Consider the following 24,793-nt stretch of genomic DNA (forward strand, 5'->3'; position numbering starts at 1 on the left):
TAAAATGGGAAGTAATAGCAAACAGACCACTCATCACAATTATCTGGTCATTGCTCTTCAGCAAATGGACTCGAGCAATGGTGATAGTGGGGTTCATCTCATCCAAGGCTCTCATTGCTTAAATAAATAACTCAGAACAGTCTGCATTTGCTCATTAATTTTTCCTTTTTGTTTTGGAATGCAGTTCATGTCTGGAGTAGTTTGTGTATTTTTTCTTTAACCCTTGTGCTATCTTAGATGACCCCACCCTTACATTGATGTGTTATTCCTATCATGACAAAGGTGGATAAAGGTGGAAAGATTTCATGTAATCCATGGACACCAGTGAAGATCACAAATCGTTGAAGAAAAAAAGTTCAGTGCACTGTCTAGTGGGTCTAGATGACCCAACTCCCAATGTTCAAGTGCCTAGGGTTAAAAGTGCACAAGGGTTAATCATCAAAAAAGCAGGCACCTCTGTTTTATTCTAAGATGTATTTATTTGGTAAATGATGGTGACAACAACCTTTGGGGAAAAAACAGCCGCAGCTGCTTACCAGTACACATTTCAAAGTCACAAAGTTTTGGGGGTGGAACCAGGTTGTCAATATCAATACATATGAGGTGTTAGATGTTACCATATTAAACCCAACTGCTATCACTATAGTTTCCTAAAGAAACTTAAAGTAGGAGGATATCATGGGATCAGTGTTGCAAACCTGTGTTGCAAGTCAGTGATGCCAGAACGCTGACATAATGTAACCTGCAGGCTTTTGGCATCTGCATTCTGATCACCTGTCTGCATACAGGTTTATGTTTCTGTTTAAATAAAAAATAACTCAACCCTAAAGAAAGGAGCAAAGAGCGTAACTAACAGAAAGTTTTGAAAGTTTTGTTTTTACTTGTTTTAATTTTATGCATTCATTCACATGCTATAAAAGTATTAATACAATCAGTGCTAAGGTAAAGGATGATTTCAAAAGTTAAGTGACTTGTCTAAATTTTGATGCAGACAGAGGCTTCATGCAGTTTGACCTTGTGTACATTAATACTCCTTTTTTTATTTGTGTACATGAGCCCTGGACCAAATAGAGTTTATATTTACAGAGAGGTCTTGTGTGTTTTAACCCTAAAACGACTATTTTTGGCGTCATCCATTCTAACAGGAGCATTTCTGCAAAATTCTATACTTACTTATTGTCAGTTTCAGACGTAGTCTTTTGGGTTTTCTTTAATCTTTTACACATTATGGCCGTTGCACTGTCACTGCTTCAATTTGCATGTAACCCTCATTCAGGCTTATCGAGCTTACGTACAGCTGGACAGCAGTTTGGAGTCTGATGATGATGTACTTTTTATTCTTAAGCGTCCATCACTAATTCTGTCTTTTTTTCCATTTGTTTTTTGTAGATTATTTTTTCCTTAACCTGACACCATGAGCACAATTTCACCCACTGACTTCGACAGCTTGGAGATCCAGCAGCAGTATAATGACATCAACAACCGCTGGGATCTGGCAGCGGAGACCGACTGGGATAACGAGAACAGTTCAGCGCGTCTGTTTGAACGCTCCCGCATTAAAGCTCTCGCAGGTAAAACCAAATCATTGTGTATCCTTCCCTAAAAAACACACACACATACGTGTTCCGTTATTGTTGTGCATGTCCGTATTTGTTATGACCGTGTTCAGTTTGTAATCATGGGAATTTACATCTATAGCCTTTGTTTGTTGCATCACACCTAATATTTCTAGTTTTCTTGGCACTATAAAAGATGTGCAACAGGGTTTTTTTTTAGATCCAGATGCCAGCTGAGACACAATGACAGACCCTGACAGATATGTGCAAAGATCTAATTAGGCTGGTCAGACTGGGGAACAGGCATGATTCTTTTCTGTCCCGAAACCCATCAATTTCTTTTTATAGTACAGGAAAAAAAAGCCACCACTAAAAGGAGGACAAAGCTGGTCGGCTATGTAATTACTGCTCTGTTTATTTGTTTTCCCGCTTCCTATAGCTGTTAAAGAGCCTTCTGCATCCTTTCTGAAACCTTCTGTAAAATGGTTTTGATGAAGACTGTGAAGCTACACTTGCAAGTCATTCCTCGACTCTCTCAATGCCTTTGGTGGCATTTCCTGCTTTATACGAAAGAGTTGGAAGGTCATAAAATTTTGCTTTTCTTATTAGTTTTTGTACCAGATCTAAACTGTGTTTACTCCACAAAAACAAGTTGCAGTATATTACGAACCCAGCAGAGGGGGCAACTTTCACACATAGATGCATATCAAGAAACACACAAATGCGTAACACGTATGTCCCTTTTGTGGATTTCTTCTGCACTTCTAAAAGATAAACCTCATTTCACTCCCAAACTAACCCCTTCTGCTGTGTGTCAACAGTACATGATTTGATTAATGCCTTTGTTCAAATTCAAAGACTTCTATTGTCTTTTAAAACATTGACATTTGTTTTTGTATAATAATTATGAATATAAATGTTTCCCTTTAGTTTTATTAGATGCTGCAAAATTACTTAAGGCTTACATAGCTGTGTGTGTGTGTGTGTGTGTGTGTGTGTGTGTGTGCTCAAGTGTGAATACCTGCGATACCATGGCTGTCTAACAAGTACAAACTTGATGTGCGCATTCTTTTACCTGTTGTATCAGCTACAACAGCTCGACTCTTCCATTCTTTAGTACTTTACTTTAGTACTCAAAGTAAAGTTAAAGCTTTTCAGCATTTGTTATGGTCCTGCTTGCTCACAATAGTATTTTTGAATTCCCTGTTTTTTTCTTTCATCTTTTTTACACTTTTAACACTGTGTAATCATTAAACCGATGTCCTGGTTAACATTTAAGACTCTCCTGCAGTAAGACCATTGTTCATTTGCATTGATTAAGCCTATCTACTCTCTCATGCACAGCAAACTTTGCAGCTTTACATATTTTTCCAGTAGCTCCCAACTGAATTCCCTGACAGTTGCCCGTATTTACACACAAAACTCTTAAGAGCTGGAAGAAATGAGGTTTTACAGCCTTTGGCCCACACGAGCAAACACAACTGCTTTGATTCTCTCCTTATGAAAATATATATTCAATGGAAACTAAACATTGCTTTTAAATTTTTGTTCAACAGAATGCAAAAGTGATGTTACCATAACGTAAGATTTTGTTTCACTACATTTTAAAACTAACTGTAATCAAAACGTTTCTGTATCTGTCAACAGGCACTGATAACACATCAGCTTTTGCAGATGTGTTATCAGTGGTTCATAGTCTGTCACTTCTGAATGGCCCATAGTTTTGCTTATAGCAAGTTTTGGTTATTTTTTGTGGTCTTTTATCCTCTTGGAAAAGCCTTCATCTACATTTCAGACCAAGCCTTCTAACATTAGGCAGCACATCATGCTTCATAATTCCTTAAAAGATTGTATTTTACGATTCGTTCAAAAGCAATGTTTCAGTTTTACTGGTTATTTTTGAAGTACATTTTTATCTAGTGTTGCTTCAGTCAGTTTCAGGCTATTCCAGTGATCATTGCTGGGTTTTCATTTCATAATAGAAAGTTGATAGTTTTTTTTTTACATGTTTGTCCATTTGCACTCTGGTAACTTAAACCTATTGACAAAAAAAAAGGTAATCTATACATTCAGACCACATGTTTTAAGTACAATGTGCATATGCTGTCAGTTGCGCAAGGAAAATGTTGGGTAATAAAATACCAATGATGAAAGTTTGTACATATATATGTACACATGTTCTAGGCCTGTACAATATACCGCAAATTTATCTTTTTCGCAATATTAATCTCTAATATCGCATATCGCGAGATTTCCTCATATCATGCAGCCTTAATATGTTCCAATCCAGTGAGTTGATGTTTTGAGTCCAGGCTTCCGTTGTGCCCTTCGGCCCTTAAAAGAGGATCTGCAGAAATACAGAAGCCTAGTGATATATCTTAGTCCTCCACATTCCTGCTTACTTTATTCTTTTCATCTGGAGTTATTTATTAAAACCACGCCATCCCCCACGGCAGGAGTTCGTTTTTGTCTTTGGGAGTGACTTGCTGTGTGTGTGTGTGTGTAAAACAAACCACGGTTACTTCATGTATTGGGACCCTTATGATGCAAAAAAGGCCTATGGGAGCAGTACTGTGATTAACAGGCTTTCTAACTACATGCATTCATGTCATAACTTCTGCTCCTCAGAGGGAAAGCTGTCTTTTTAGTCTCATTAGTCCAGTCTTCCTCAGTAAACATCCTGTCACAGAGAGCCTTAGGTGGGTAGTTTTCTTTTTAATAAGAACCATCCATTTTCTGTCACCTCGTAGTGTTGGACCAAACAAGGACGCAACTGGGACTTTCAGCAGATTTTAAAGTCTCAAAGTTGGTTACAAACAAGTACACAAATGTTAACTACATTTGTTTAAACAATCAGTTTGTGTTAACAGTATTGTTGTTTTTTTTACCTGGTATTTGCTTTTAGACATGCTCAGCAATGTTGTTCGAGTAAGCACTGTTATATTGTTCCAATGAAAATAATATATATATATATATATATATATATATATATATATATATATATATATATATATATATATATATATATATATATATATATATATATATATATATATATATATATATATATATATATATATATACACATAAATCGCACAATTTGTACTTTATTTATCCCAAAAATCTTTCAGACTACATCACATGGACAAAGAAGTTCAGAAAATTTATAAAAGCAATTTTCTTCAATTTATGGCCCAATAAATTCAGAAAGTTCAATAGAATTAAAACTGGATAAGGTTACTAATGTAACCGGCATGTGTGCTAATAGAAATATATATACATGTGAAGATTCAGGGCAGTGTACTTCCTTTGTTTTTATATCTTTCTAAAAAAGAGCAATCAAGCTGTCGGTAAGAAATCTCATCAGGCAGGAAAGTGCTTTTGAAACTTTCAACAACTTCCTTCCTGTTCAACGCTTTATCAAGGCGGTGCCTACAGCATGTTCTAAGCAGTGTGTGTTTGTGTGTGTGGGGGATTAAAGGTTGTGTAAAAAGAAAGACAAAGAACCACATAGGGTTAATATTATTCTAGATGACAGGGATTTTTATACACTCTTTGGATAGGCCACTCCCTTGTGTTTGTAGGAATTAAGGTAGAGTTGGATTATCCACCTCAAGCTGCACTGCTTGAAGGACTCTAATGGTTTAGTCTGCCTGTAAAGCTCCTCCCTCCTCTTGCCCTTCCCACTGTTCTTCCCTTATGCACCTCCCTAAAACACACCTTATGTTAATGACACACATTTTAGACGTACAGCAGGCTTTGTTTACACAGTTATCTGACTGTGGCTGGTGTGCCTGATCCTTGCTGCTGGGTTTCAACAGATTCATTGTCAGAATTTGGAGGGAAGAGTTGCTCAGTTTTGTTTCCTAGTTCTTTTTTGGATTTTTTTTTTACCCTGAAACTACAAGTGAGGTCAACTGAAGGCTTTTTTCTTTTACTAAAGCACCACAAGTGAGGTGAATTGAACAAAGGGGAAAAGGTTTTGTGTTTACGGCGTCTTTTATTCTTTAAAGAACAACGGTTCAACTCCTGCCTTTGTTGTGTTTTCACTCCACAAAACTGGATATGCAATAGATGAAGAATAGAACCCTTTTAGGATTTTTTTTTCTTGTGCCTTAAAACAGCAGGAATCCAAGGATTAACATTTTTTTTTTCTTTTTTTGCTGGAAAAATCATTGAACCGAATGTAAACACTACCAAAATCCTCTGCTATGTAGGAAATTTCATTCAGAAAGGAATATTTGAGGAAAGAGATCCACAGAAACTACAATGGAGTGGGACCAAAGGGAGCCCTGCTTATCCCCAGCAGCATTTGTTAACCAGGTGCAATATTCTAATATTTTGGAAGGGAGATTTAAACAGCTACAAGGTAAGAGTCAAACTAGTATGCCTAAAAGAGTGAAAGGGGAAATTCCATTCAAGTGATGACTAAAAAAATGTTCATTTACAGGTTTAGTTACAACCCGCACCTTTACTGATGCTGCTATTGAGAGTGAAGTTTTTTGAAAGTTTATTACAAACATCCGTATTTTTCCCAAAAATATGTATGCTGTTTGTTAGATAATGAAAATATAGCTAACTTGCTTACATTGAAATTATATCAATGTATAGTTTTTCAAAAGTTTACCTGTCTGAGTTTAAATATGGCCTTACAGCTCTGTGCATTTTCTCTGCTCTATTAGTGAAAATATCGGGATACTTGCAGTATTTGCACAGAAGGTTTTAGCTCCGATCTACAGCAGGCAGGCAGGCAGTCTGGCACCTGATCACTCGACCACCTGTCCTCTCCTATCTTATTACAATACGCCGCTCTGTCTTTGGACAGAGCCTTAGAGGCTTGGAAGGCTCCAAGCAGAAAAATCACTGAAGCCTTTGGTCCTTACACCAGAGACGAAGTGTAAACTGAAGAAAAAAAATACAAAACCCAACTTTTTATTTACTGAAGTAAAACCGATTAATTTTACAGATTAGTGTTCATGTAGAATTACAATCTGTTATGTATGATTTTTTTTTTTTTTTTTTGCACGATAGTTTTTAGCTCTTTTTTAGCTACAGGCAACAAAGCATAAGAGGCAGGTGAAGCATTTGATGCAGCTAAATGTGTGCTGGGTGTGTGGGTGCAGCCATGTGTGAAACTCTGTCAGTACTGAAGATCAGGCAGTTGTTTCCGCTCCCACCCTGCCTACAACCAGGAGTGCAGATGTGTCTCTGATGGACAACAGTTGTTGCTTTTTAGTTTTGGAACCAAATTCCCTGCTTGTTCATCATCTTGACAATAGTCTGTAAAAACGTTTGGTAAAAAGGAGATTTGAAGAATTTAGCTACACATTTCACATTACTTTACCAGTGCCCTTGACCAAAGATAAGATCTAATGAAAAGATATTATCCACCTTAAAAAATATACACGTTTTAGCACATTTCAGAGATAGTCATGCAACTTGGGGCATTCATGAAAACAAGATGCCTTTATATGCTTTTTTTTGTCTCATATCCTTTTGTTTTTGGTCTCAGCTTGTCACTCAAGAAAAGATAACCCGGTTGTTAAAACTTGAAAGTCAAAGAAAAAAGAAAAGTGGTGACAGTATGCTTTTATTTTTATCTACATTTCCCTTCATGAAAGGATATTACAAAACGAATTAAATTAGATAAAGATCTAGATTAAAGGGTCAGTCCTATAAGAAATATGTGCTGTGTTATCTATGTCGCCCACTAACTCTTGGATTGAACACGGTTTGGACAAAGGTTGCTGTAAAAACATAACTAGGCGCACATACTTCTTGGCAACACCCACTTGCCTTTCCAGCTTGACTACCCTTGCAGCTAATTTTTCTGTCACTCCTTCTTGAGTTACATCTAGAAACATGCCGGAATGGCTTTTCACATCATTTGTGAATACACTTTACTCCTCCCAAAGTATTTGTAAAATGTTTTCAATAGAAAACACAAAGTTCATGTATGTTTATTTGAAAATGGGGTCATTTGGCTTTTTTTGTGGCTAAAAATCTAGTTATAATGATAAACACAATGTTTCAGGACCTGTGTCACTTTAGCATTATTGAACCCATTCAAAGCAGTGGAATTGTTGTAAGCGATTCAGAGTGATAAGCTTGATTGGTTCACCAAGGGAGACGAAGACACTAGAATATCAAGCCAACTGTCACATCCTTTAGTCAATAGTCCTTGTTGATAGATGAAGGGAGAGTGGCTGTTTTCTAAGTGTCTATGTTTTTCTCTGCACCCTGACTGCACAGCAAGATGGTACCATGTTAATCCTATTTGGTCTTACTGCACCAAGTGGATAAACAGAGCACTGGAGTTTCCATGTGAAAGTTCACGTTCTTGTTTCTAGTGCTCCTCAAAAGTAGGTTTGAGTTCCAAAATAAATACCTTGTAATGCCAGTTTCCTGTCATTGTGCAAACAACAGTAAGAGTTACGTTGTGCTCTGAAGGGGTCACTGTCCTATCTATAGGTCAGTTGCCGTGGACTTTAGCTGGATTGTTACTCAGCAGGCATTAGCAGCATGACGCTCTTCAAATAAACGTTACTAACTGCACTGCAGTTTGATTTTCATTGAAACCCTACAGTCCTTATATCCGTCTCACCTACTTGCTCTGCACTGTGCAATTCTATGTTATCAACAAATTGGAGTTTGTGAGGACATGCAGCTGTATTTATTTTTCCTTTAGTCTTTTTTGTATGCTTACTGTAATGAGGTCATTGTTGGATTAAGTTTCAAACCCGGCAGCACTTTAACTGAAAGTGGTAATGCAATATCATTCAGCACCGCTGGCTCTTGTGGCCTCCAGCTGTATCTCTGTCACCTGGGTGAGAGTGCAACCAACAAGCAGACACCAGGGTAATCCATTTGTCTAAGACCGGTTCCCTAACATCGAATGTTTTGTAACATGAGATTGAAGTTTTGGACATGTGCGATGTTTTCTGCATTTTTGGCATTTTGAAGTCATTTTGTCTTCATGTTTTTGAGTAGTGTTTGTTCTATGTCTCAGGGGATTACCCTTGGCAAGTCCCCTCCTCCCCTACCTTCTCTATTATCATCTGTAGCTGCAGATGGCACTGAAAAATGCAGTTGAAGGAGAGGTTGAGTAAGATCCGTGTTGGGCAGGATTACTTGCAGAGAAGGGTCCATATCGTACCTGTTTGGTTACTTATTGTCATGACAACAGATGTACAGCATATGAAACTAGACGAATGAATGGTTAAAGATAGTTTTAACCATGTGTAACGATTCCACACTTTAACCACATTACTCGTGAAACACCAAAAGAACAGTTCTGCTTTTACAGGCGGGAAAATGTGAGAGCGGGTGCATATGTGTCATGTTCACTTTGTTTTGCCCTCTTAGTGCTTCCTAATTTACATGTTTTCTGTTTCTTAGAAAATAGTTTTCCATCAAAGGGGAAAGTAGTTCTATACAGCAGCTTATGGCTTAGATATTTTTATTTTTATGTACAGTAGTTAATTAAGTGATGTCTACTTGTTTTTCACCAAAATACCTTTTTATTTGAACTTGAACTAATTAAAATATTCTAGACCCACAGTTAAAAATTTTTTTAATCGGGTCTGAATTGTTGCCATGGATACTTGTTTATATTTTAATGCTAAATCTCAGTTCAGGCTGTCAAAGAAGAAGTTGATTCTATTTGGTAAAATCTTACATACAAACAATGCCTCAATGACTGTTTGTTCCCACTGTTTGCATCACAGATGGAAAGCTGTACCAGGTTTGTTTTGCCTCAAAACACCCACTGTTACCACTGAAGAAAGACGGCTGGAAACCACAAACCTACATTCAGCCTTTTTTTTATTATGTCGCATGACTTCATTTTATTCCTGTAATAAATAATCTCTTTGTTTACCACATTTAGTGACACTTTAAAGTCCCTGGCTGATTTATTGAGCACCAGATCACCTGAAGCTCAACGATCAAAGGCTGTGATTAAGGTTAATGTTTCCTTGTGAGGATATCTTTTACTTGCCATCACATAAACTGCTACTTCATGCCTACAACATGCCACCCATCTGCTTTTTGTTGTTGAAGCATGATGATGGTGCTACCAGCAGTCATTCTGTGTCACACTGTAATGTTTGTCAAAACACCGGTAATGACACAGCTTCACAGCTGAACTTGTGACATAGTTGAAGTAAGCACAGTCCCCTTTAGTCAGCTGATTGTGTAGATGGGATTGACTTGACAATGTGGGCAAAAATGAGGAAGAAAAATCAACTTTCCATGTATTTGTTTTTCTGAGGATTTTTTTTTTTTTTTTTTAGTTTACTGTCTATGGTAAGAAGTCAAACCGCTCATAGAAATTAAATTTGTATTTGGTGAAAAAATATATATTGTGTGTGCACTAATCAAAATAACCTACTAATTTCAGTTTGCTTGTAGGCAGAAATGTTAGATAATGAGATCAGGGTTAAAAAGACGGTAAAAGCTGGCCTCAGACTAATGAGCGCCCTGCTACGATGACCTTCTTCACATGGATCACGTCAGAGCGAAGGTTAATAAAGCAGACACATTTATAGAGTTAGTTTACTCGTTCCTTTGAAGGAGGTGACCTAGAGACACTCGTAATACATTTTCAGGGTTCTAAACGGAAAACCAGTTGGGTTAACAAAGTCAAGGTCATTCCCAGCAAATCTAATAAGGGCGGCAGGAATGACTCTGTAAGAAGGTTAGTCCAAGTCGAAGTACAAAATGAGCTAAAGTTGTTGACAGTCCTTACATTTGCCAGCCTGGGCTGAGGTCTGAATCAAAGTCTTTGCTGTCTTGTAAAGGCATAAAGATGATGCATCAAAACAGATAAACCATGTGTGTTGTAGACAAGGGAAGCCAACAACAAACAAAAAGGAGAGTCTTTTTTTAATAACTATGAAGACCAGTCCAGATAGGTTTTAAAAAAAAAACGGTGATGTTGATATCAACCGATTACCTGTGTTAGAATTAGTAAATAAAGACAAAACTAAGTCACTGCTTTCGTTAGTGTCCAGGTCTCCTATAATCTAAAGTTAAACCTGAATTAGTGTGAGGGAACAATTGATGAAGACATCATCCTTGCATTGTCATCCTGATATGGATTCCCCTCAGATGTCTTTGAGCTACTCTTAGGGAGTGTTGAACATGTCTACATGTTATCACTACACACATCCCAGGCACCATGAGCAACAAAGTCAGTATAAAGTCTGGCAGCTTATTTGCTTAGATTAAACGCAGATAACAATCATTATCCAAAGAGCCTCAGTATGTTAGATGTTGAAACAGGAAAACGGAAGCTTAACCTTCGTATCTTGAATTAAAAAGAGGCCGCTGGCTGAGGCAGGCCCACATTCTAGTCCTGTTCTGACATATACTAAAACTTTTCTACCAGGTACAAACACGCTCAAAGCCACTAGACATGCCCAAATATGTGTCTAAAACACAGAGCGATGCCTGTAACTACTAGTTTTAATATGTCATTAGCATACACAGAGGACAAAAACAGAGGTGGAGATTCACACGAGAAAAGAATGTCTTGAAGTTGAATCATCTTGGTGGATTGTCTTCTTGAACCATTTCGCTCCTCATTTCATTAGCTTCAGCGATAAGAAAAGAATGTTCTAAATCAACAACACAGTTTCAGTTGTGTAATAAATAACTGCAGATGCAAAAAATGAAAAAGGAAAATTAAAAAAAGTAATTCACTTGTTAGGATTATTTCCCTGGATCAAGTTTTGGGGGCTTTTTTTTCTTTTTTGGATGAGATGCATTTGAAACCAAAAAAAAATGACACATTTGTTATGTAATTCCAAGTATTGCCTTTATGTGCTTAATTCATCATCCTCACCAAGATAATAACTCCAACCATAAGCCCAAGCCAAACCAGAGTTGTTGTGTGTTGGTAACAGTTTGTATTTTAAGATGTCTTACTGTGTCACAATATAATGACAGGGGTTGGAGACCAGCCTATTAGTCAGGAGATGCGTTTGGTTTGTAAGTATGCGTGTGTGTGTATATATACTGTATATATATGTGTATATGTATATATGTATGTATATACATACATACAAACATACATACATACAGCAGTAGCGGTTTCAGGCACAGGCAAAACGGGCAATTGCCCAGGGCACGAATTTAATGGGGGGCGTTGGTGACAGCGGCTCAGTGCTTGGAAAAAAATCTGCGCCACTATTGGTTTACTATTATCTGTTATATCACAGAGTTTGTAACTACTGAGCCCGTGTCCTGACATTATAAAAAACAAAAAATATCTCGTTCCCACAAATTAATATCTTGTTCATACAAATTAATATCTAGTTTGCACGAAATAATATTCCGTTCCCACGAAATACTATTACGTTCCCTCGAAATAATTAAATTGTGTGAACAAAATAATTAATACGTGCAAACGAAATAACTGTTCACGTCATAAGTCATTCATAAAGACGGATATGCTCTCCATCCGGCCGCACAAGCCGCTTTCAGCGGTAACTTCCGTGTCTCTGGTAGCTTGTGCTTGTTATTCTTTCTGTTGTAGAGTTTAGTGCTCATTTATACCTGAATGTACAAATATTATTGCTTATGTTAGGCCTGTGCAATAAATCGAAAATGTATTTATATAATTATGCTGTGCAATACGCATATCGCAAAAGTCTCATGTTCCACCAGCACAATCTACTAGTTTAAAGGCATTTCCAGACCAACTAGTGTTGTATCATCAATAATGACAAATTATGTGCAGAAATACCAACAAGTTATTGTTAACTGATTGGAAAATTTAAAATCCACTACAAATATGAAATACTCCAAGTGGAAAAATGGAACACAAGTGTGACAAAATCTAAACTTTAATAGATGAACTTGCAATGTTCTAATTTAAAATCTTTTTGTCAATTATCTAAGATCTGTTCAATGGATGCAGCAACATTAACATTTCCCGAAAAACTAAATCATTAGCTAAAGTTAGATTGATGATGATGCTAGACGATGACTGTGCTCTACTATAGTTCTAGTTGACATTAAGTTTGCTTCTTTCAGATGTGTTCGTATTTTTCCCCCTTTTCTGTCTTCTCTGTGAAGAATTAGAAGTGATGGGATTTTTCAAGGACCTTTGCCCATTTCCTTATGGCTATGTTCTCCTCAATGCTAGGTGTTGTCTCAACATGATTGATGCCCAGTTGGAATGTAGACTACTCTAAAGTCATGCCACAGCAACCCATCTGTACTAGCTTATTTTGTCAGTCTGGGGGTATTTTGATATAGGATGATATGATCATTTAATCAATCTGTTCTTGTAAAGTAAAACTCAAGCAGAAGTACTACATCTACAAATAACGTTTTGGAAATAAAAAGGACCAGACACAAATAGATGAAATATTAGCTGAATGATGAGCAGTATATCATGAAAAAGACAGTCCTGTCAGCTTTATAGAACTAACATGTTATGTGACAGTTGTGAAAACTTTACTTTACTCTTCTAATGAGGTTCTGATAGTACTCACTTTTGTGCCAAATGTATCAGTCATTCTGCTTTTATTGTTAATATTAAAAAAGGGTTTGCTATTCTAAAACGAAAAATCTAAAAGTAAAAGTGACTGACTTTCAAAGAGTGTTGTTTTTCATCTGCAGTTTAAAAGCACTTCTTGGAAAAGTCCCATATCAGGAACTACTATATAATGATGCCACATGCATGACTCAACCTTGCACATTATTGAAACTTATCGCAAAGTACAGTAGTAATTGTTGTCTGCATGCAGTGCTTTGCATGGATAGTTAAACCCTTGGTTCAGCAGGTTTTTTTTAAGAGGCACTTTTGTTTAACTCCATTAGAAGTACTGTCACAATATAGTACCAGTTTTACTATTGGTAGGACTTCTAGCATTAGTATTGCCAAAAAAGAGTTTGTATTACAAAATATTAGGGTTGAAAGTTCTTGTTGACAGAAGTGAAGTAATCCATAGAAAACCTCAGGTAAAATGTGAATTTAAAAAAAATCATGTTTCATAAATTTAGCAGGGTGGCTCCCTTATTGCAATTTGATCAGAAGGATTGGGTTCTATTTATATCTTTTTTTCTTTTCTCTTTTATTCAAGTAAAGATGCTGAGTACACAACTTTAGTGCTGAACGGGTCAAAAGTTCTGAAGTTGTTGCTCCACCCTTGAAGGCTGCGTTTCCAAATTGGCCCCTTTTCCTCTTTTTAAGTGACAGTTGGTGGTTTGCCACACTTCAAATGTCTTCGGCTGCACCTGTTTATTCCTCTTTTTACTCATTTACTTTTAGATTTGGTTGACATCTATGAGTTGTGACTAGTATAACCGTGTTATACCTTTTAGAAATGAGCGTGCTGAAGCTTTATTTGAAAGAAAAAATATTTTAGTTTAAAATTTTTATTTAAAATATTATATTTCCTACTGTCCTTATTTATTTATTTACTTACTTACTTACTTACTTATTTACTTATTTTTGTGCTGCTTCTATAGCTTATAGCTTTATAAAAGAGTTTATCATGTATTTATAAGAGGAGCTCCCATCAGTGAGCCAATTTTTCATATAAATACATTTATCGATGTTTCTTAGTGTTCAGTTTGTTTCAATTCTCAGCCAAAATGTGGGGAAATGTTTTGAGTTTGAGTCTTTGGTTTGAATAAAGAATAATTTCAACAATATTGGGGGGGGATCACCAAAGCTCAAATTATAATTGATTTTTTCTCCCCCATTATTTATTTATGGATTACATTTTTCAGTCTTTAAACATCTTTTAAATGCAAAGATTTTTGCATGATATTGGTTTGCTACCAGAGAGGAACAAGTTAATTGATTTTATTAAACTTTCTTTTACTCAAGATTATTTTGATAATTTGTATTTCTTTGTAAGTTTGCTGCGTTGTCTGGAATACAGTAAAACATGTTCAAATTTCCTCACAAATACATCTAAATATTTGTATTAGAAGCAAATGAAATGACATTAGAACAATTCTTTTTGCGAAATGACATTGAGACATTTTTCCATGCCTTTACTGTTCATGTCTGCTAGATGGCTGTAATTCACTTTATTTTAAAGTTTGCCAGTTGTCCCTTATGCGTTCTCAAATTGTCCAAAAGGCTGCTACCTGTAACCCCTCCATGAGACTGGTGTGGTTCTTATCTAGTTGTTACTTATTGTTGAATAAACAAAAAAATATTTATTTATTTATGTATTTAGTTACTTTTTAATTTCCTTTTTATTTTTGCAATTGTTCTTATTTAAAGTTCTGCAGATAAATGTATACTTCTTTCACTGGCGTAATGCTTAGATCCTCATTAATGTCTGTCTTGCAACAATTTCAGCTTTTTAACTAGTTGAAACAGAGCTGCAGTGCTCTGATCAGTCTAAATTTTATCCTCTACCTTTTCCTTTTATGTTCTAGGTACAGCAAATACACTCCTAGATTTGTGTTTTTAAAAGGCAAGGAGACTTTGTGTCTTAGAAATTAGGTCACCTTGTTAGATTGTGTAGTAGGATTAGCCTCTTACTCCTACAGTCCATATGTCTGAGCTGCTGTTGCAGCTTAATTTCTTGTGTTTCTTTGTTTAGTCCTGCTCTTAAAAACTGTAATGTAATGTCATTGAATTTGGTGTAAAATGCATTTTTCCACATCACTCCACTAATATCTGATGTCATGACAGTGATCGTAATGAACTAAGGCGTAGAGCTGGCAGTCACGTTTGTTATTAAGAGGTAAAACCTCTCACTTAATGGGAAGACTTAATATCTTATCTGTAAAATGAACTGAACCAGAAAGAACACTTACTGTTACTGGTCTGCACTCAGTGGCTCTAAATGACTTTGTAGTTTATTTAAACCTATTTGGATTTCTTTTAAAGATTTGTTTAAACATTTTATTTTTTGTAGGCTAGAACTCGGATGATTCTGTGATTTCACATTATTTTTAACCTTTATTTTTTTTCCCGTCAGGTTGGTTATAACTTGATTGCTTTGTCAACATTTCTGCTAAAAGAGCCCTGACTACCGGTTATCATTTTGACATCAAGGGACAGTATTCCGATCAAAAGGAAGCACAGAAGAAATATAAAATGTTTTTCACTTTGACTTATTTTGCTAAATGTAATCATCTTTTGCTTCTGTCATGTGTAGCATCAGTAACACTATCAGAACTTTACTGCTAATAAGATGGTACACGAGGTGTACAAGTGTGGATAAAACGAGCTAGAACCAGCTAAATGACATTGGTGATTTTTACACAGCACAGCAGGATGGAAAGAGTTCCACGGATGTACAATAAGCAGGCAGAGTGAAGGTTGCTTTTGTTTTTACCACAACACACCACTGATCTGATCTGCTGTCCTGTCCAGTTATCCCAGGTGCTTCTTTATGGATTGATTCTATTGATAAAAATAAACAAACAAAATAAAAACAATGGGACACTTTAGTCCATGATCCACTGAAATCTTGGCATCAGAGTTGGATCTGTTGAGCATTGTTTTTCATGTGGTCTCTGTGGATCTGTCTGTCTTCACATGTATATCAGCAGATTGGTATCTTTGGAGTGTGAAGGTCCTGCTTGTGGACAGCTAGTGGGACTTTAACTTTTTCGTTGTGTTGCAATGCTGTGTTGGCAAGGGTCACTGCTGTCCTCCTGCTTGGTGGAAAACAGAGGCTGTTGCACAGGCAGCTAGTCTGCAAAAACGTCAGAAAGATCCAATGTAGAATCCGCCTGAATCCCAGAATGCAGTTCTTTCTTAGCACTGTGCTGCTTTGTAACAGTTCTATCGACCTATTGTCATCCGCTGTAATGTGATGTCTAATTATTGAAAGAAAAGGCTGTATAGCAGAAAAAACATTGAGGTATGGCACTTCTTTTTTTGGTCCACTGGTTGTAGTCCAGGTTGCAAATTATGCTGATGTGACAAGATAATGGAGAAAAGTGGTAAAGGGTGAAGGCTAAAATACAATTGTCAATGTCAAATCATTTTCCCCCCCAAGAAAACACTTCCCCTGTTTACGGACTTCCCTTGTTTAGACTTGGTGGTTGATTAGCCTGGGCTTTTTTAAAGATCAGATAAGACTGTGGAGGAGTGCCTTTGAGGTATGCTGCTCCTCATTCTTTCACATTCTTTGTGTTTTTTAAATCTGTCTTGTCTCAAAAGTGGAGTTTGGGTGTGAACATGGTTATAGAGTTCCCTTGGTTAATGACTGTAGGCTATGCTGGTTGTGTCTCAGCCAGCTAAGACTGTTTGTAAAATCTCATTCACGTCTGCTCACCAAGCCCCATTTCATCCCTTTCCTTTGCAGACGAGCGAGAAGCGGTACAGAAGAAGACCTTCACAAAATGGGTAAACTCCCACCTAAGTCGAGTGACTTGTCGCATCGGCGACTTGTACACAGACCTACGAGATGGCCGGATGCTAATTCGCCTGCTGGAAGTGCTCTCAGGAGAACAGCTGGTCAGTATCAACAAAGAAAACGCCTTGATTTGTCATATCGTTGACCTTAACCTCCCCAGTACATTCCTCACAATGCACTCCACATCTGATTAAAACATTTTTTTGTTTCTTTTATTGAAGAACTGGTTCTTTTGTATTTTTAACTTCCTAGAAGCCCATTTTCCCATCATGTATGATTATTATTTCATATAATAAATAATTCCTGCTCAACTTTGAGTCCAACCTTTTTTTTTTCTCCCTTCTTCATAGCCAAAACCCACTAAGGGCCGCATGCGTATCCACTGCCTGGAAAATGTAGATAAAGCCCTGCAATTTCTCAAAGAACAAAAGGTCCATCTAGAAAACATGGGTTCACATGATATTGTGGATGGAAACCACCGCCTGACCCTTGGTCTCATCTGGACCATCATTCTTCGCTTCCAGGTAACTTAGTAACCCTGGAGCTCTGCTGATTTTCCAAACCTCTTTGGTTTGAAAATGTTTGACTCTGGGTTGTCAGATCTCTCAAACAAAGGTCAAAAATATGCCCCAGCATGTTGTCACATTTCTACTTTTTGAACTTTATTTTCTAATAGATCCAAGACATTAGCGTGGAGACAGAAGACAATAAGGAGAAGAAATCCGCTAAAGATGCCCTGTTGCTTTGGTGCCAAATGAAAACTGCTGGGTGAGGATTGTATGGCCATGTATACCAGCCATGTGTTTAACGAACATTTCTAATTTTGTTGCACAGGAATAATGATCAATGACTTCTCTGCAGATATCCCAATGTCAACATCCATAACTTTACCACCAGCTGGAGAGACGGTCTCGCGTTCAATGCCATCGTGCACAAACACAGGTCAACAACCGCTCTATGTACTTCTCTGTTAATTCCCAACTAACCGCTCTTAGGCACCAACCTATTTGATTTAGTTGATACTATTTTCTAATATCCAAATGAATAGCACTTAATTTTCCTTCCCTGAGTTGTTTTAACTCTTTTTCTGTACAAGTCCCCTTTCATTCTTCAGCCTGCAGCATGACTAAAATGGTTGAGAACGAAGTGGGAGTTGGATGACCCAGATCACAGAAATAATAACCCACTTCATTCCTTTGAGTCTTACTAACTCTGCTGCACACCCTGCTGGAATAGTTTTAGTTTAAGGCTGAACATCAGATTGAAAGCAGCCAGATTAGTCATGATGTACATGAATGACAGAGGGTTTTGACATTCTTCCATTCACTTTCATTGTTACTCAGCCCTGTTCTGGTTATTCCTCCAAATCTAGTCTTTAATAAAAAAATTGGTAATTTTTAGGGATTAATAAACTATTATTTAGTTGAATGAAACCGACCAAGAATGGTTTAACTGAAGTATTTTTGCTGTTTTTATTGTTTAAGTAGTAACGTCTATAACGACTATATACTACAATCTTTTCTTTGACATTTGTTGTTATTCCTGATCCTTTGCAGACCTGATGTGATAGAGTTCGATAACTTGAAGAGATCCAATGCTCATTACAATCTTCAGAATGCTTTCAATGTGGCTGAGAAAGAACTGGGGCTTACCAAACTGCTGGATCCTGAAGGTAAGAGGTGAAAGCACCCAAAATAAACCTTTAAGTCATTATCTTAATTCCCATTAAAAATAAGACCTTACTTTCTTACAAAGGTTGATAAAGTAGTGACAATGTCTTTTTCTCTTTTTATTTTTGCTTAAACAGATGTTAACGTCGATCAGCCTGATGAGAAGTCCATCATCACGTATGTGGCAACTTACTACCATTACTTCTCCAAGATGAAAGCTCTGGCAGTGGAGGGCAAACGAATTGGCAAGGTTGGGTGTGTGTGTGTGTGTGTGTGTGTTTGAAACAGTACATCAATATCTTAACCAACGCTGTCTACATATAATGTAAGGGTTTTGTCAGAAAATCACACAGTATTTGACCGCAGGTGCTCGACTACGCTATTGAGGCTGACCAGCTGATAGATAAGTACGAGACCCTGGCATCTGAGCTGCTGCAGTGGATCGAGCAGACCATAGGGACGCTCAACGACCGGCAGCTAGCAAACTCACTGAATGCTGTTCAGAACCAGCTTCAGGCTTTCAACTCCTACAGAACAGTAGAGAAACCCCCAAAGTGAGTACAAACTGAAATATTCCGTCTTATTTCTTGGGTATCTAAGATTTGAAGAAAAGCAAACAAGCGTTGGCGTTTTGTGTCCACAGATTTACGGAGAAAGGGAACTTGGAAGTTCTCCTCTTTACGATTCAAAGCAAGATGAGGGCAAACAATCAAAAGGTTTACGTGCCAAAGGAAGGAAAACTCATCTCTGACATCAACAAGGTATGAGTTCAAAGGCAATGGGGTGTGTGTATGATAAAGAAAAAGGGCTACATGAAAGAAACCAAAAGATGCTGTGGGATTACGGGAAAGTGGCTAAAAGGCACTTGGAGTGGTTTAAGATACTAGAACAGCATTTTTAAATGGACACATTCATTTCTTATTTAATCCTTTATATTATATAACTTTATTTCATTAATAAAGTTATAGAATATAACTTTATTCTTTGAACATTTGACCATATTCATAGAACAACATTACTATGTGCTGCTAAATTGTTAGCAGTGCCTTTGCTGAACATTACCCTCACTGTGTTTCTGTTTGTGTGACAGGCATGGGAAAGACTGGAGAAGGCTGAGCATGAACGGGAGCTGGCTTTGAGAAATGAGCTGATTCGTCAGGAGAAGCTGGAGATGCTGGCGGCCCGCTTCGACCGGAAAGCCGCTATGCGAGAAACGTGGTTGAGTGAGAACCAGAGACTGGTTTCTCAGGTAAACAGCCTGACTTTATCCCTGAGAGTTGATAAAACCCACCACAGGTGGAAGCATGTTTTAACCCAATGTACATAAAAGTTACAGTCTGACTTTTTGTCCTTCTCTTAGGATAATTTTGGAACAGATTTGGGTGCAGTAGAAGCTGCCACACGTAAACACGAAGCCATCGAGACAGATATTAATGCGTATTTGGAGCGCGTGGTTGCGGTGGAAGATGTGGCTAAAGAGCTGGAAGCAGAGGGTTACCACGATGTGCGACGAATTCTTGCACGCAGAGATAACGTGCTTCGGCTTTGGGAATACCTAAAAGAGCTTCTGGCTGCTCGCAGGGAGCGCTTGACTGCCCATCGTGACCTGCAAAGACTGTTTCAGGAGATGCGCTACATTACAGACTGGATGAAAGATGAACAGGTAAACATTCAAATAATCTAGAGCTTACATGCTAACGGCCTAAATCGTGTTTTAAACTGAAGGAAAGTGTGTAAAATGGATTTTGCTTGAGTTTCTAATTAACTAAAAGGAGTTTACTAATCCTCTCAGTTACGGAAGATGTTGTTCATTTTTATCCCCAACGGCTTTGGTGTTGCTTCTTAGTCTTAACTGCTGTAATTAGCTTTTAGGGTCTGGTCTGAGTGCTGTTGCCTCCCATTGCAGGCTTTACTGACATGCTATTGGGTGCATTTAAGGAGTTCACCCAGGATAGGCCTTAGGTCTGTGCTGTGATCCTAATTTCCTTTATTTGGATTTACAAACAGTAGTGTTCTAGTCTTTAGCTTTTAGTAGTTCCTAGGTTGAAATATAAACCCTATTCAAAACGTCTGGCTAAGTGTATTTAAAAGTTCAAATCTGGCTTGTGTTATTACTCTTTTGAATGAAATATTGTTTTCATTTATACTGATCTACCTTTTTTTACCTAAAAAAAAACGAACATACTTTTGCCTGTTTTACAGGCATTAAAGTCTTTGAGTTGTGCTTCTGATAACCAGATGCCTTCACTTCTCACTTCCCACACATCCACCACTCCCACCTTCAACAAAATATTGCGCAAATTAGTGGTTTTAAAGTTTGACTCTTTGCCAAATTTAGCATTTTATTTTCTGTACATGTCTCTTTCACAGTCTTTACACCATAGTGGCTGTAAACATTTTTTTGTCTTCAGAAGTAGGACAGAATCTTTTTTTTGCTACAAAATCATGCCATGTTGCCAAATAATGTTTTCATCCAATATTTGCACCTGCTAATGCTGCCTTCTGGAGTCTAGATAGTATGCTCAAATAAAGGTTTAGCTAAAGCATGCTTTCTCGCATAACCCAGCTTTGTTGTATTGTTGAATTTGTTTTTTTTGCTGAACTTTATTCCTTCATTCCATTCATTCCATGCACTGGACTTTTGGTCTGTTTCAGGGACGTTTACAATCTCAAGATACCGGTAAACATTTGCATGATGTGTTAGACCTTCTGCAAAAGCACAATCTGGTGGAGGCCGACATATCAGCTCAGGCAGAGAGGATCAAGGGAGTGCAGGCAGCCGCAAAGCCATTCTCCTCCTATGAGCAGGGTAAGCCCTCTAAAAGGCTTTTGCGCGTTTTTGTAGCTATAATACAGTTTTGTGTTTTGCTCTTTCAATGCCTAGTAAATTCATGTTGCATACCTTTGGCTTTTCTAATTGCCAGCTTACAAGCCTTGTGAGCCTGGACTAGTTGGTGAGAAGGTTGAGCGGCTGGGTCAAGCCTATGAGGAACTCGGTCAGCTTGCTTCAGCACGCAGAGAACGCCTGGAAGACTCACGGCGCCTCTGGCAGTTTCTGTGGGATCTGGGAGAGGAAGCAGCCTGGATCAGAGAGCAGGAGCAGATCCTAGCCAGTGGGGACTGTGGCCGTGACCTGACTTCTGCCCTGCATCTGCTCAGCAAACACGAAGCTTTCAGGGATGAGATGGCCGCTCGTTTTATGCCCCTCAACAACAGCATTGCTGCAGGAGAAGCTCTGATAAATGAGGGACACTTTGGAGCCTCAGAGGTCACTGAGAGGATTCAAGACATCCGTGCACAGTGGGCTCATCTTGAGGAAGTGAGTGTGTATTATGTGTACTATATATGCCAAAATAAAACATTTATTAATTTTCTATGAATTTTCTCCTAAGACAACCAAGCTCAGAGAGCAGAGCCTCAAAGAAGCAGTGGCCTTGCACCAGTTTCAAACTGATGCTAATGATATGGAGGCCTGGATTATGGAGACTCTTAGACAGCTGTCCAGTCAAGAGTTGGGACACGATGAGTTCTCCACCCAAACGCTTGCTCGCAAACAGAGAGAAATAGATGAGGAGATCCAAAGCCACCGCCCCCTCATCAACACTCTGCATGAACAGGCTCAAGCTCTGCCTCAGGCCTATGTGAGCCACCCTCAGGTATGTGTGCTGTATTTCATTTTCCCAAAACAACACACTCTTCCCAGCATTTCAATGTTTGTTTGTTGTTTATTGCAGGTCGACGGTCGCCTCCCTGCGATTGAGCAGAGCTATAAAGAACTGGAATCTCTGTCAGCAACTCGGCGTCAGGCCCTGGACGGTGCCCTGTCCCTCTATCAGATGTTCAGCGAAGCTGACGCCTGTCTGCTCTGGGTGGAGGAGAAGGAGCAGTGGTTGGATGGCATGGAGATCCCCACCAAACTGGAGGACTTGGAGGTTGTACAGCAGAGGTTAGTGAGGGGAAGAGGCAAGAACTTAAACTAGGATTAAAGGATAAACTTCATCTTTTTTTCCAAGCTCCTTCAATTTGTAATCCTTGGAAATTTGTATTATTTTTAAAAATAGAGTAATTTCTTCAATTCTGTTAAATTAAAAAGATTAAAAATTATAATTGTGGTTTATTTCTATCAAAACATTTTTTTATGTCATTTTTACAGCCTACTTTAAATGTGAAAAGATGTTGATATATATATGATATGATATATGTTGATCTTTCTTTCTTTATTATTATTTATTTATTTATTTATTGTTTCTGTGAGAAAACGTGTCTTTTTCTACAACTCCAGATTTGAAAGTCTTGAACCGGAGATGAACAACTTAGGCGCTCGCGTTACGCATGTGAACGATGTGGCAGAGTTTTTGCTGGACTCTGACAACTGCCGCAAAGACCAGATCCACCAGACAAGAGACCAACTGAACAACAGGTTAGAGTAAAGATTTTAGTCTGGAGAAGCCTTTGCTACTTTATTTCAATCATCTTTACTCAACATGCCGTTTGCTTATTCCTTATTCACTCTAGATGGGCAGAGTTTGAACAACTGGCTGGTCAAAAGAAACAGGCTCTGGAGTCTGCTTTGAACATCCAGAATTACCATCTTGAGTGTAATGAGATCAAATCCTGGATGAAAGAGAAGACTAAAGTGATTGAGTCTACTCAGAGCTTGGGCAATGACTTGGCTGGAGTAATGGCACTGCAGCGCAAGCTTACTGGCATGGAGAGAGACCTGGAAGCGATTCAGGTGAGCAGAGGGAGATGGAGCAGCTACCAGACAAAGTAATGTGGACTTTATCGTTGATGTAATGACGGTTTCCTCACTTTTCAGGGTAAACTTGATGACCTGAAAAGTGAGGCAGGGAAGCTTGCCAGTGAGCATCCCGATCAGGCGGAAGAGATTCAGGGACGGCTGGCTGAGATCCAGGAGGTGTGGGAGGAGCTCAATGCCACCATGAAGCGAAGAGAAGAATCTCTAGGAGAAGCCAGCAAACTTCAGGGCTTCCTTCGAGACCTCAATGATTTCCAGTCCTGGCTATCGCGGACGCAGACGGCTGTGGCCTCAGAAGACATTCCCACTTCACTGCCCGAGGCTGAGAATTTGCTCACCCAACACGAGAGCATCAAGAATGAACTTGACAACTATAAGGAGGACTATGAGAAGATGCGTGCCGTTGGCGAGGAGGTCACTCAAGGTCAGACAGATGCCCAGCACATGTTCTTGGCTCAGAGGCTCCAGGCATTGGACACTGGTTGGCACGAGTTACGGCGCATGTGGGAGAACCGCCACAGTCTTCTGGCTCAGGGCTTTGACTTCCAGGGTTTCATGAGAGATGCAAAGCAGGCAGAAGCATTCCTGAACAGCCAGGTTAGTGAAACAAAATGTCAAAATAGAGCTGGGCCAGAGGGCAAATATAAGACATTTTTAGTGTTCTTTTGCAAACGATGTTTACAGCCTGTTCCTTAGTGATATTTGGATGAGGCAGCCTCTCCATCTGTCTGTATGTCTCCTGGTTAGTTTACCCTCCCTGGGATAGCCATATTATGCAAACACTCACATTTGGGCAAATAAAACTTTTCCTTATCCACAGCTATATAATGTGCCTTCTGTTAAAACACTCCTACAAACAGTGGGATGCTGTCAGACCCGATATAGCTAGTTTCAAGCAGAATGGAGAAATAGTTTTTTTTTTTATTAAAAAGCTGCAGGATTCACTTTCAGCTTGATCTGTTTTTCCTTTTGTCATGTCTGTCTGTGGGTCGTATTGAATTTCTTCGATGACTCATTTTTATATTCGGAAGGCGTCTTTTGGAAGCAATAACTTCCTTTAGGAAATGAAACACACTTTGCCTCGTGATCCTGGGTTGCAACTTCGTCACTTTGTAAAGGACAGGCCGACTTCTGCTTTCATAGTGAGGGCAAATATTCCAGTGTGTTTCACACGACGGATGTCAGCCACTGTAGTCACTTAATGGAATACAGCTGATCTAAGTCACTAGTAGGGCTGCACGATCTGAGGAAAACTCACGAAATGCGATATTAGTGATCAACATTGCAATGATGATATAACTTGCGACACATGAACAAATACCAAAACAACCAAAAACATGATTTCTATTTTACTGCAACAGTTTTATTATTATTATTATTATTAATATTTTATTATTACATTTAAATAAGAGTCAGCATAGCTTAAACTACACTCCAAATGCTCCTCGTCTACAAAGGAGG

The 24,793-nt window shown here is 38.3% G+C and overlaps 1 protein-coding gene across 6 annotated transcripts in view; it reads left to right on the forward strand.

Moving 5' to 3' along the window:
• sptbn2 (spectrin, beta, non-erythrocytic 2) overlaps nucleotides 1-24,793 on the forward strand; it is a 45,700-nt gene that overhangs the window by 10,175 nt on the left and 10,732 nt on the right. For 4 of the 6 annotated variants that reach the window (XM_023962901.2, XM_023962903.2, XM_023962905.2 and 1 more), the window contains exons 2-19: nucleotides 1,390-1,571; nucleotides 16,853-17,004; nucleotides 17,254-17,427; nucleotides 17,580-17,671; nucleotides 17,765-17,845; nucleotides 18,460-18,575; nucleotides 18,711-18,823; nucleotides 18,940-19,127; nucleotides 19,217-19,334; nucleotides 19,664-19,822; nucleotides 19,934-20,236; nucleotides 21,229-21,382; nucleotides 21,498-21,892; nucleotides 21,966-22,229; nucleotides 22,308-22,519; nucleotides 22,856-22,993; nucleotides 23,089-23,308; nucleotides 23,393-23,929. In XM_023962901.2, the coding sequence (XP_023818669.1) occupies nucleotides 1,415-1,571; nucleotides 16,853-17,004; nucleotides 17,254-17,427; nucleotides 17,580-17,671; nucleotides 17,765-17,845; nucleotides 18,460-18,575; nucleotides 18,711-18,823; nucleotides 18,940-19,127; nucleotides 19,217-19,334; nucleotides 19,664-19,822; nucleotides 19,934-20,236; nucleotides 21,229-21,382; nucleotides 21,498-21,892; nucleotides 21,966-22,229; nucleotides 22,308-22,519; nucleotides 22,856-22,993; nucleotides 23,089-23,308; nucleotides 23,393-23,929 (3,573 nt within the window). In that variant the 5' untranslated portion in view covers nucleotides 1,390-1,414. Of the gene's footprint in view, nucleotides 1-1,389; nucleotides 1,572-5,310; nucleotides 5,926-16,852; nucleotides 17,005-17,253; nucleotides 17,428-17,579; nucleotides 17,672-17,764; nucleotides 17,846-18,459; nucleotides 18,576-18,710; nucleotides 18,824-18,939; nucleotides 19,128-19,216; nucleotides 19,335-19,663; nucleotides 19,823-19,933; nucleotides 20,237-21,228; nucleotides 21,383-21,497; nucleotides 21,893-21,965; nucleotides 22,230-22,307; nucleotides 22,520-22,855; nucleotides 22,994-23,088; nucleotides 23,309-23,392; nucleotides 23,930-24,793 lie in introns of those variants that run through there. The other 2 variants (XM_023962904.2, XM_023962906.2) reach the window with 1 other exon arrangement.

Source organism: Oryzias latipes, chromosome 14 (assembly GCF_053564925.1).
Source record: "Oryzias latipes strain Hd-rR chromosome 14, Olatipes_Hd-rR_3.1".
Classification (NCBI taxonomy): Eukaryota; Metazoa; Chordata; class Actinopteri; order Beloniformes; family Adrianichthyidae; genus Oryzias; species Oryzias latipes.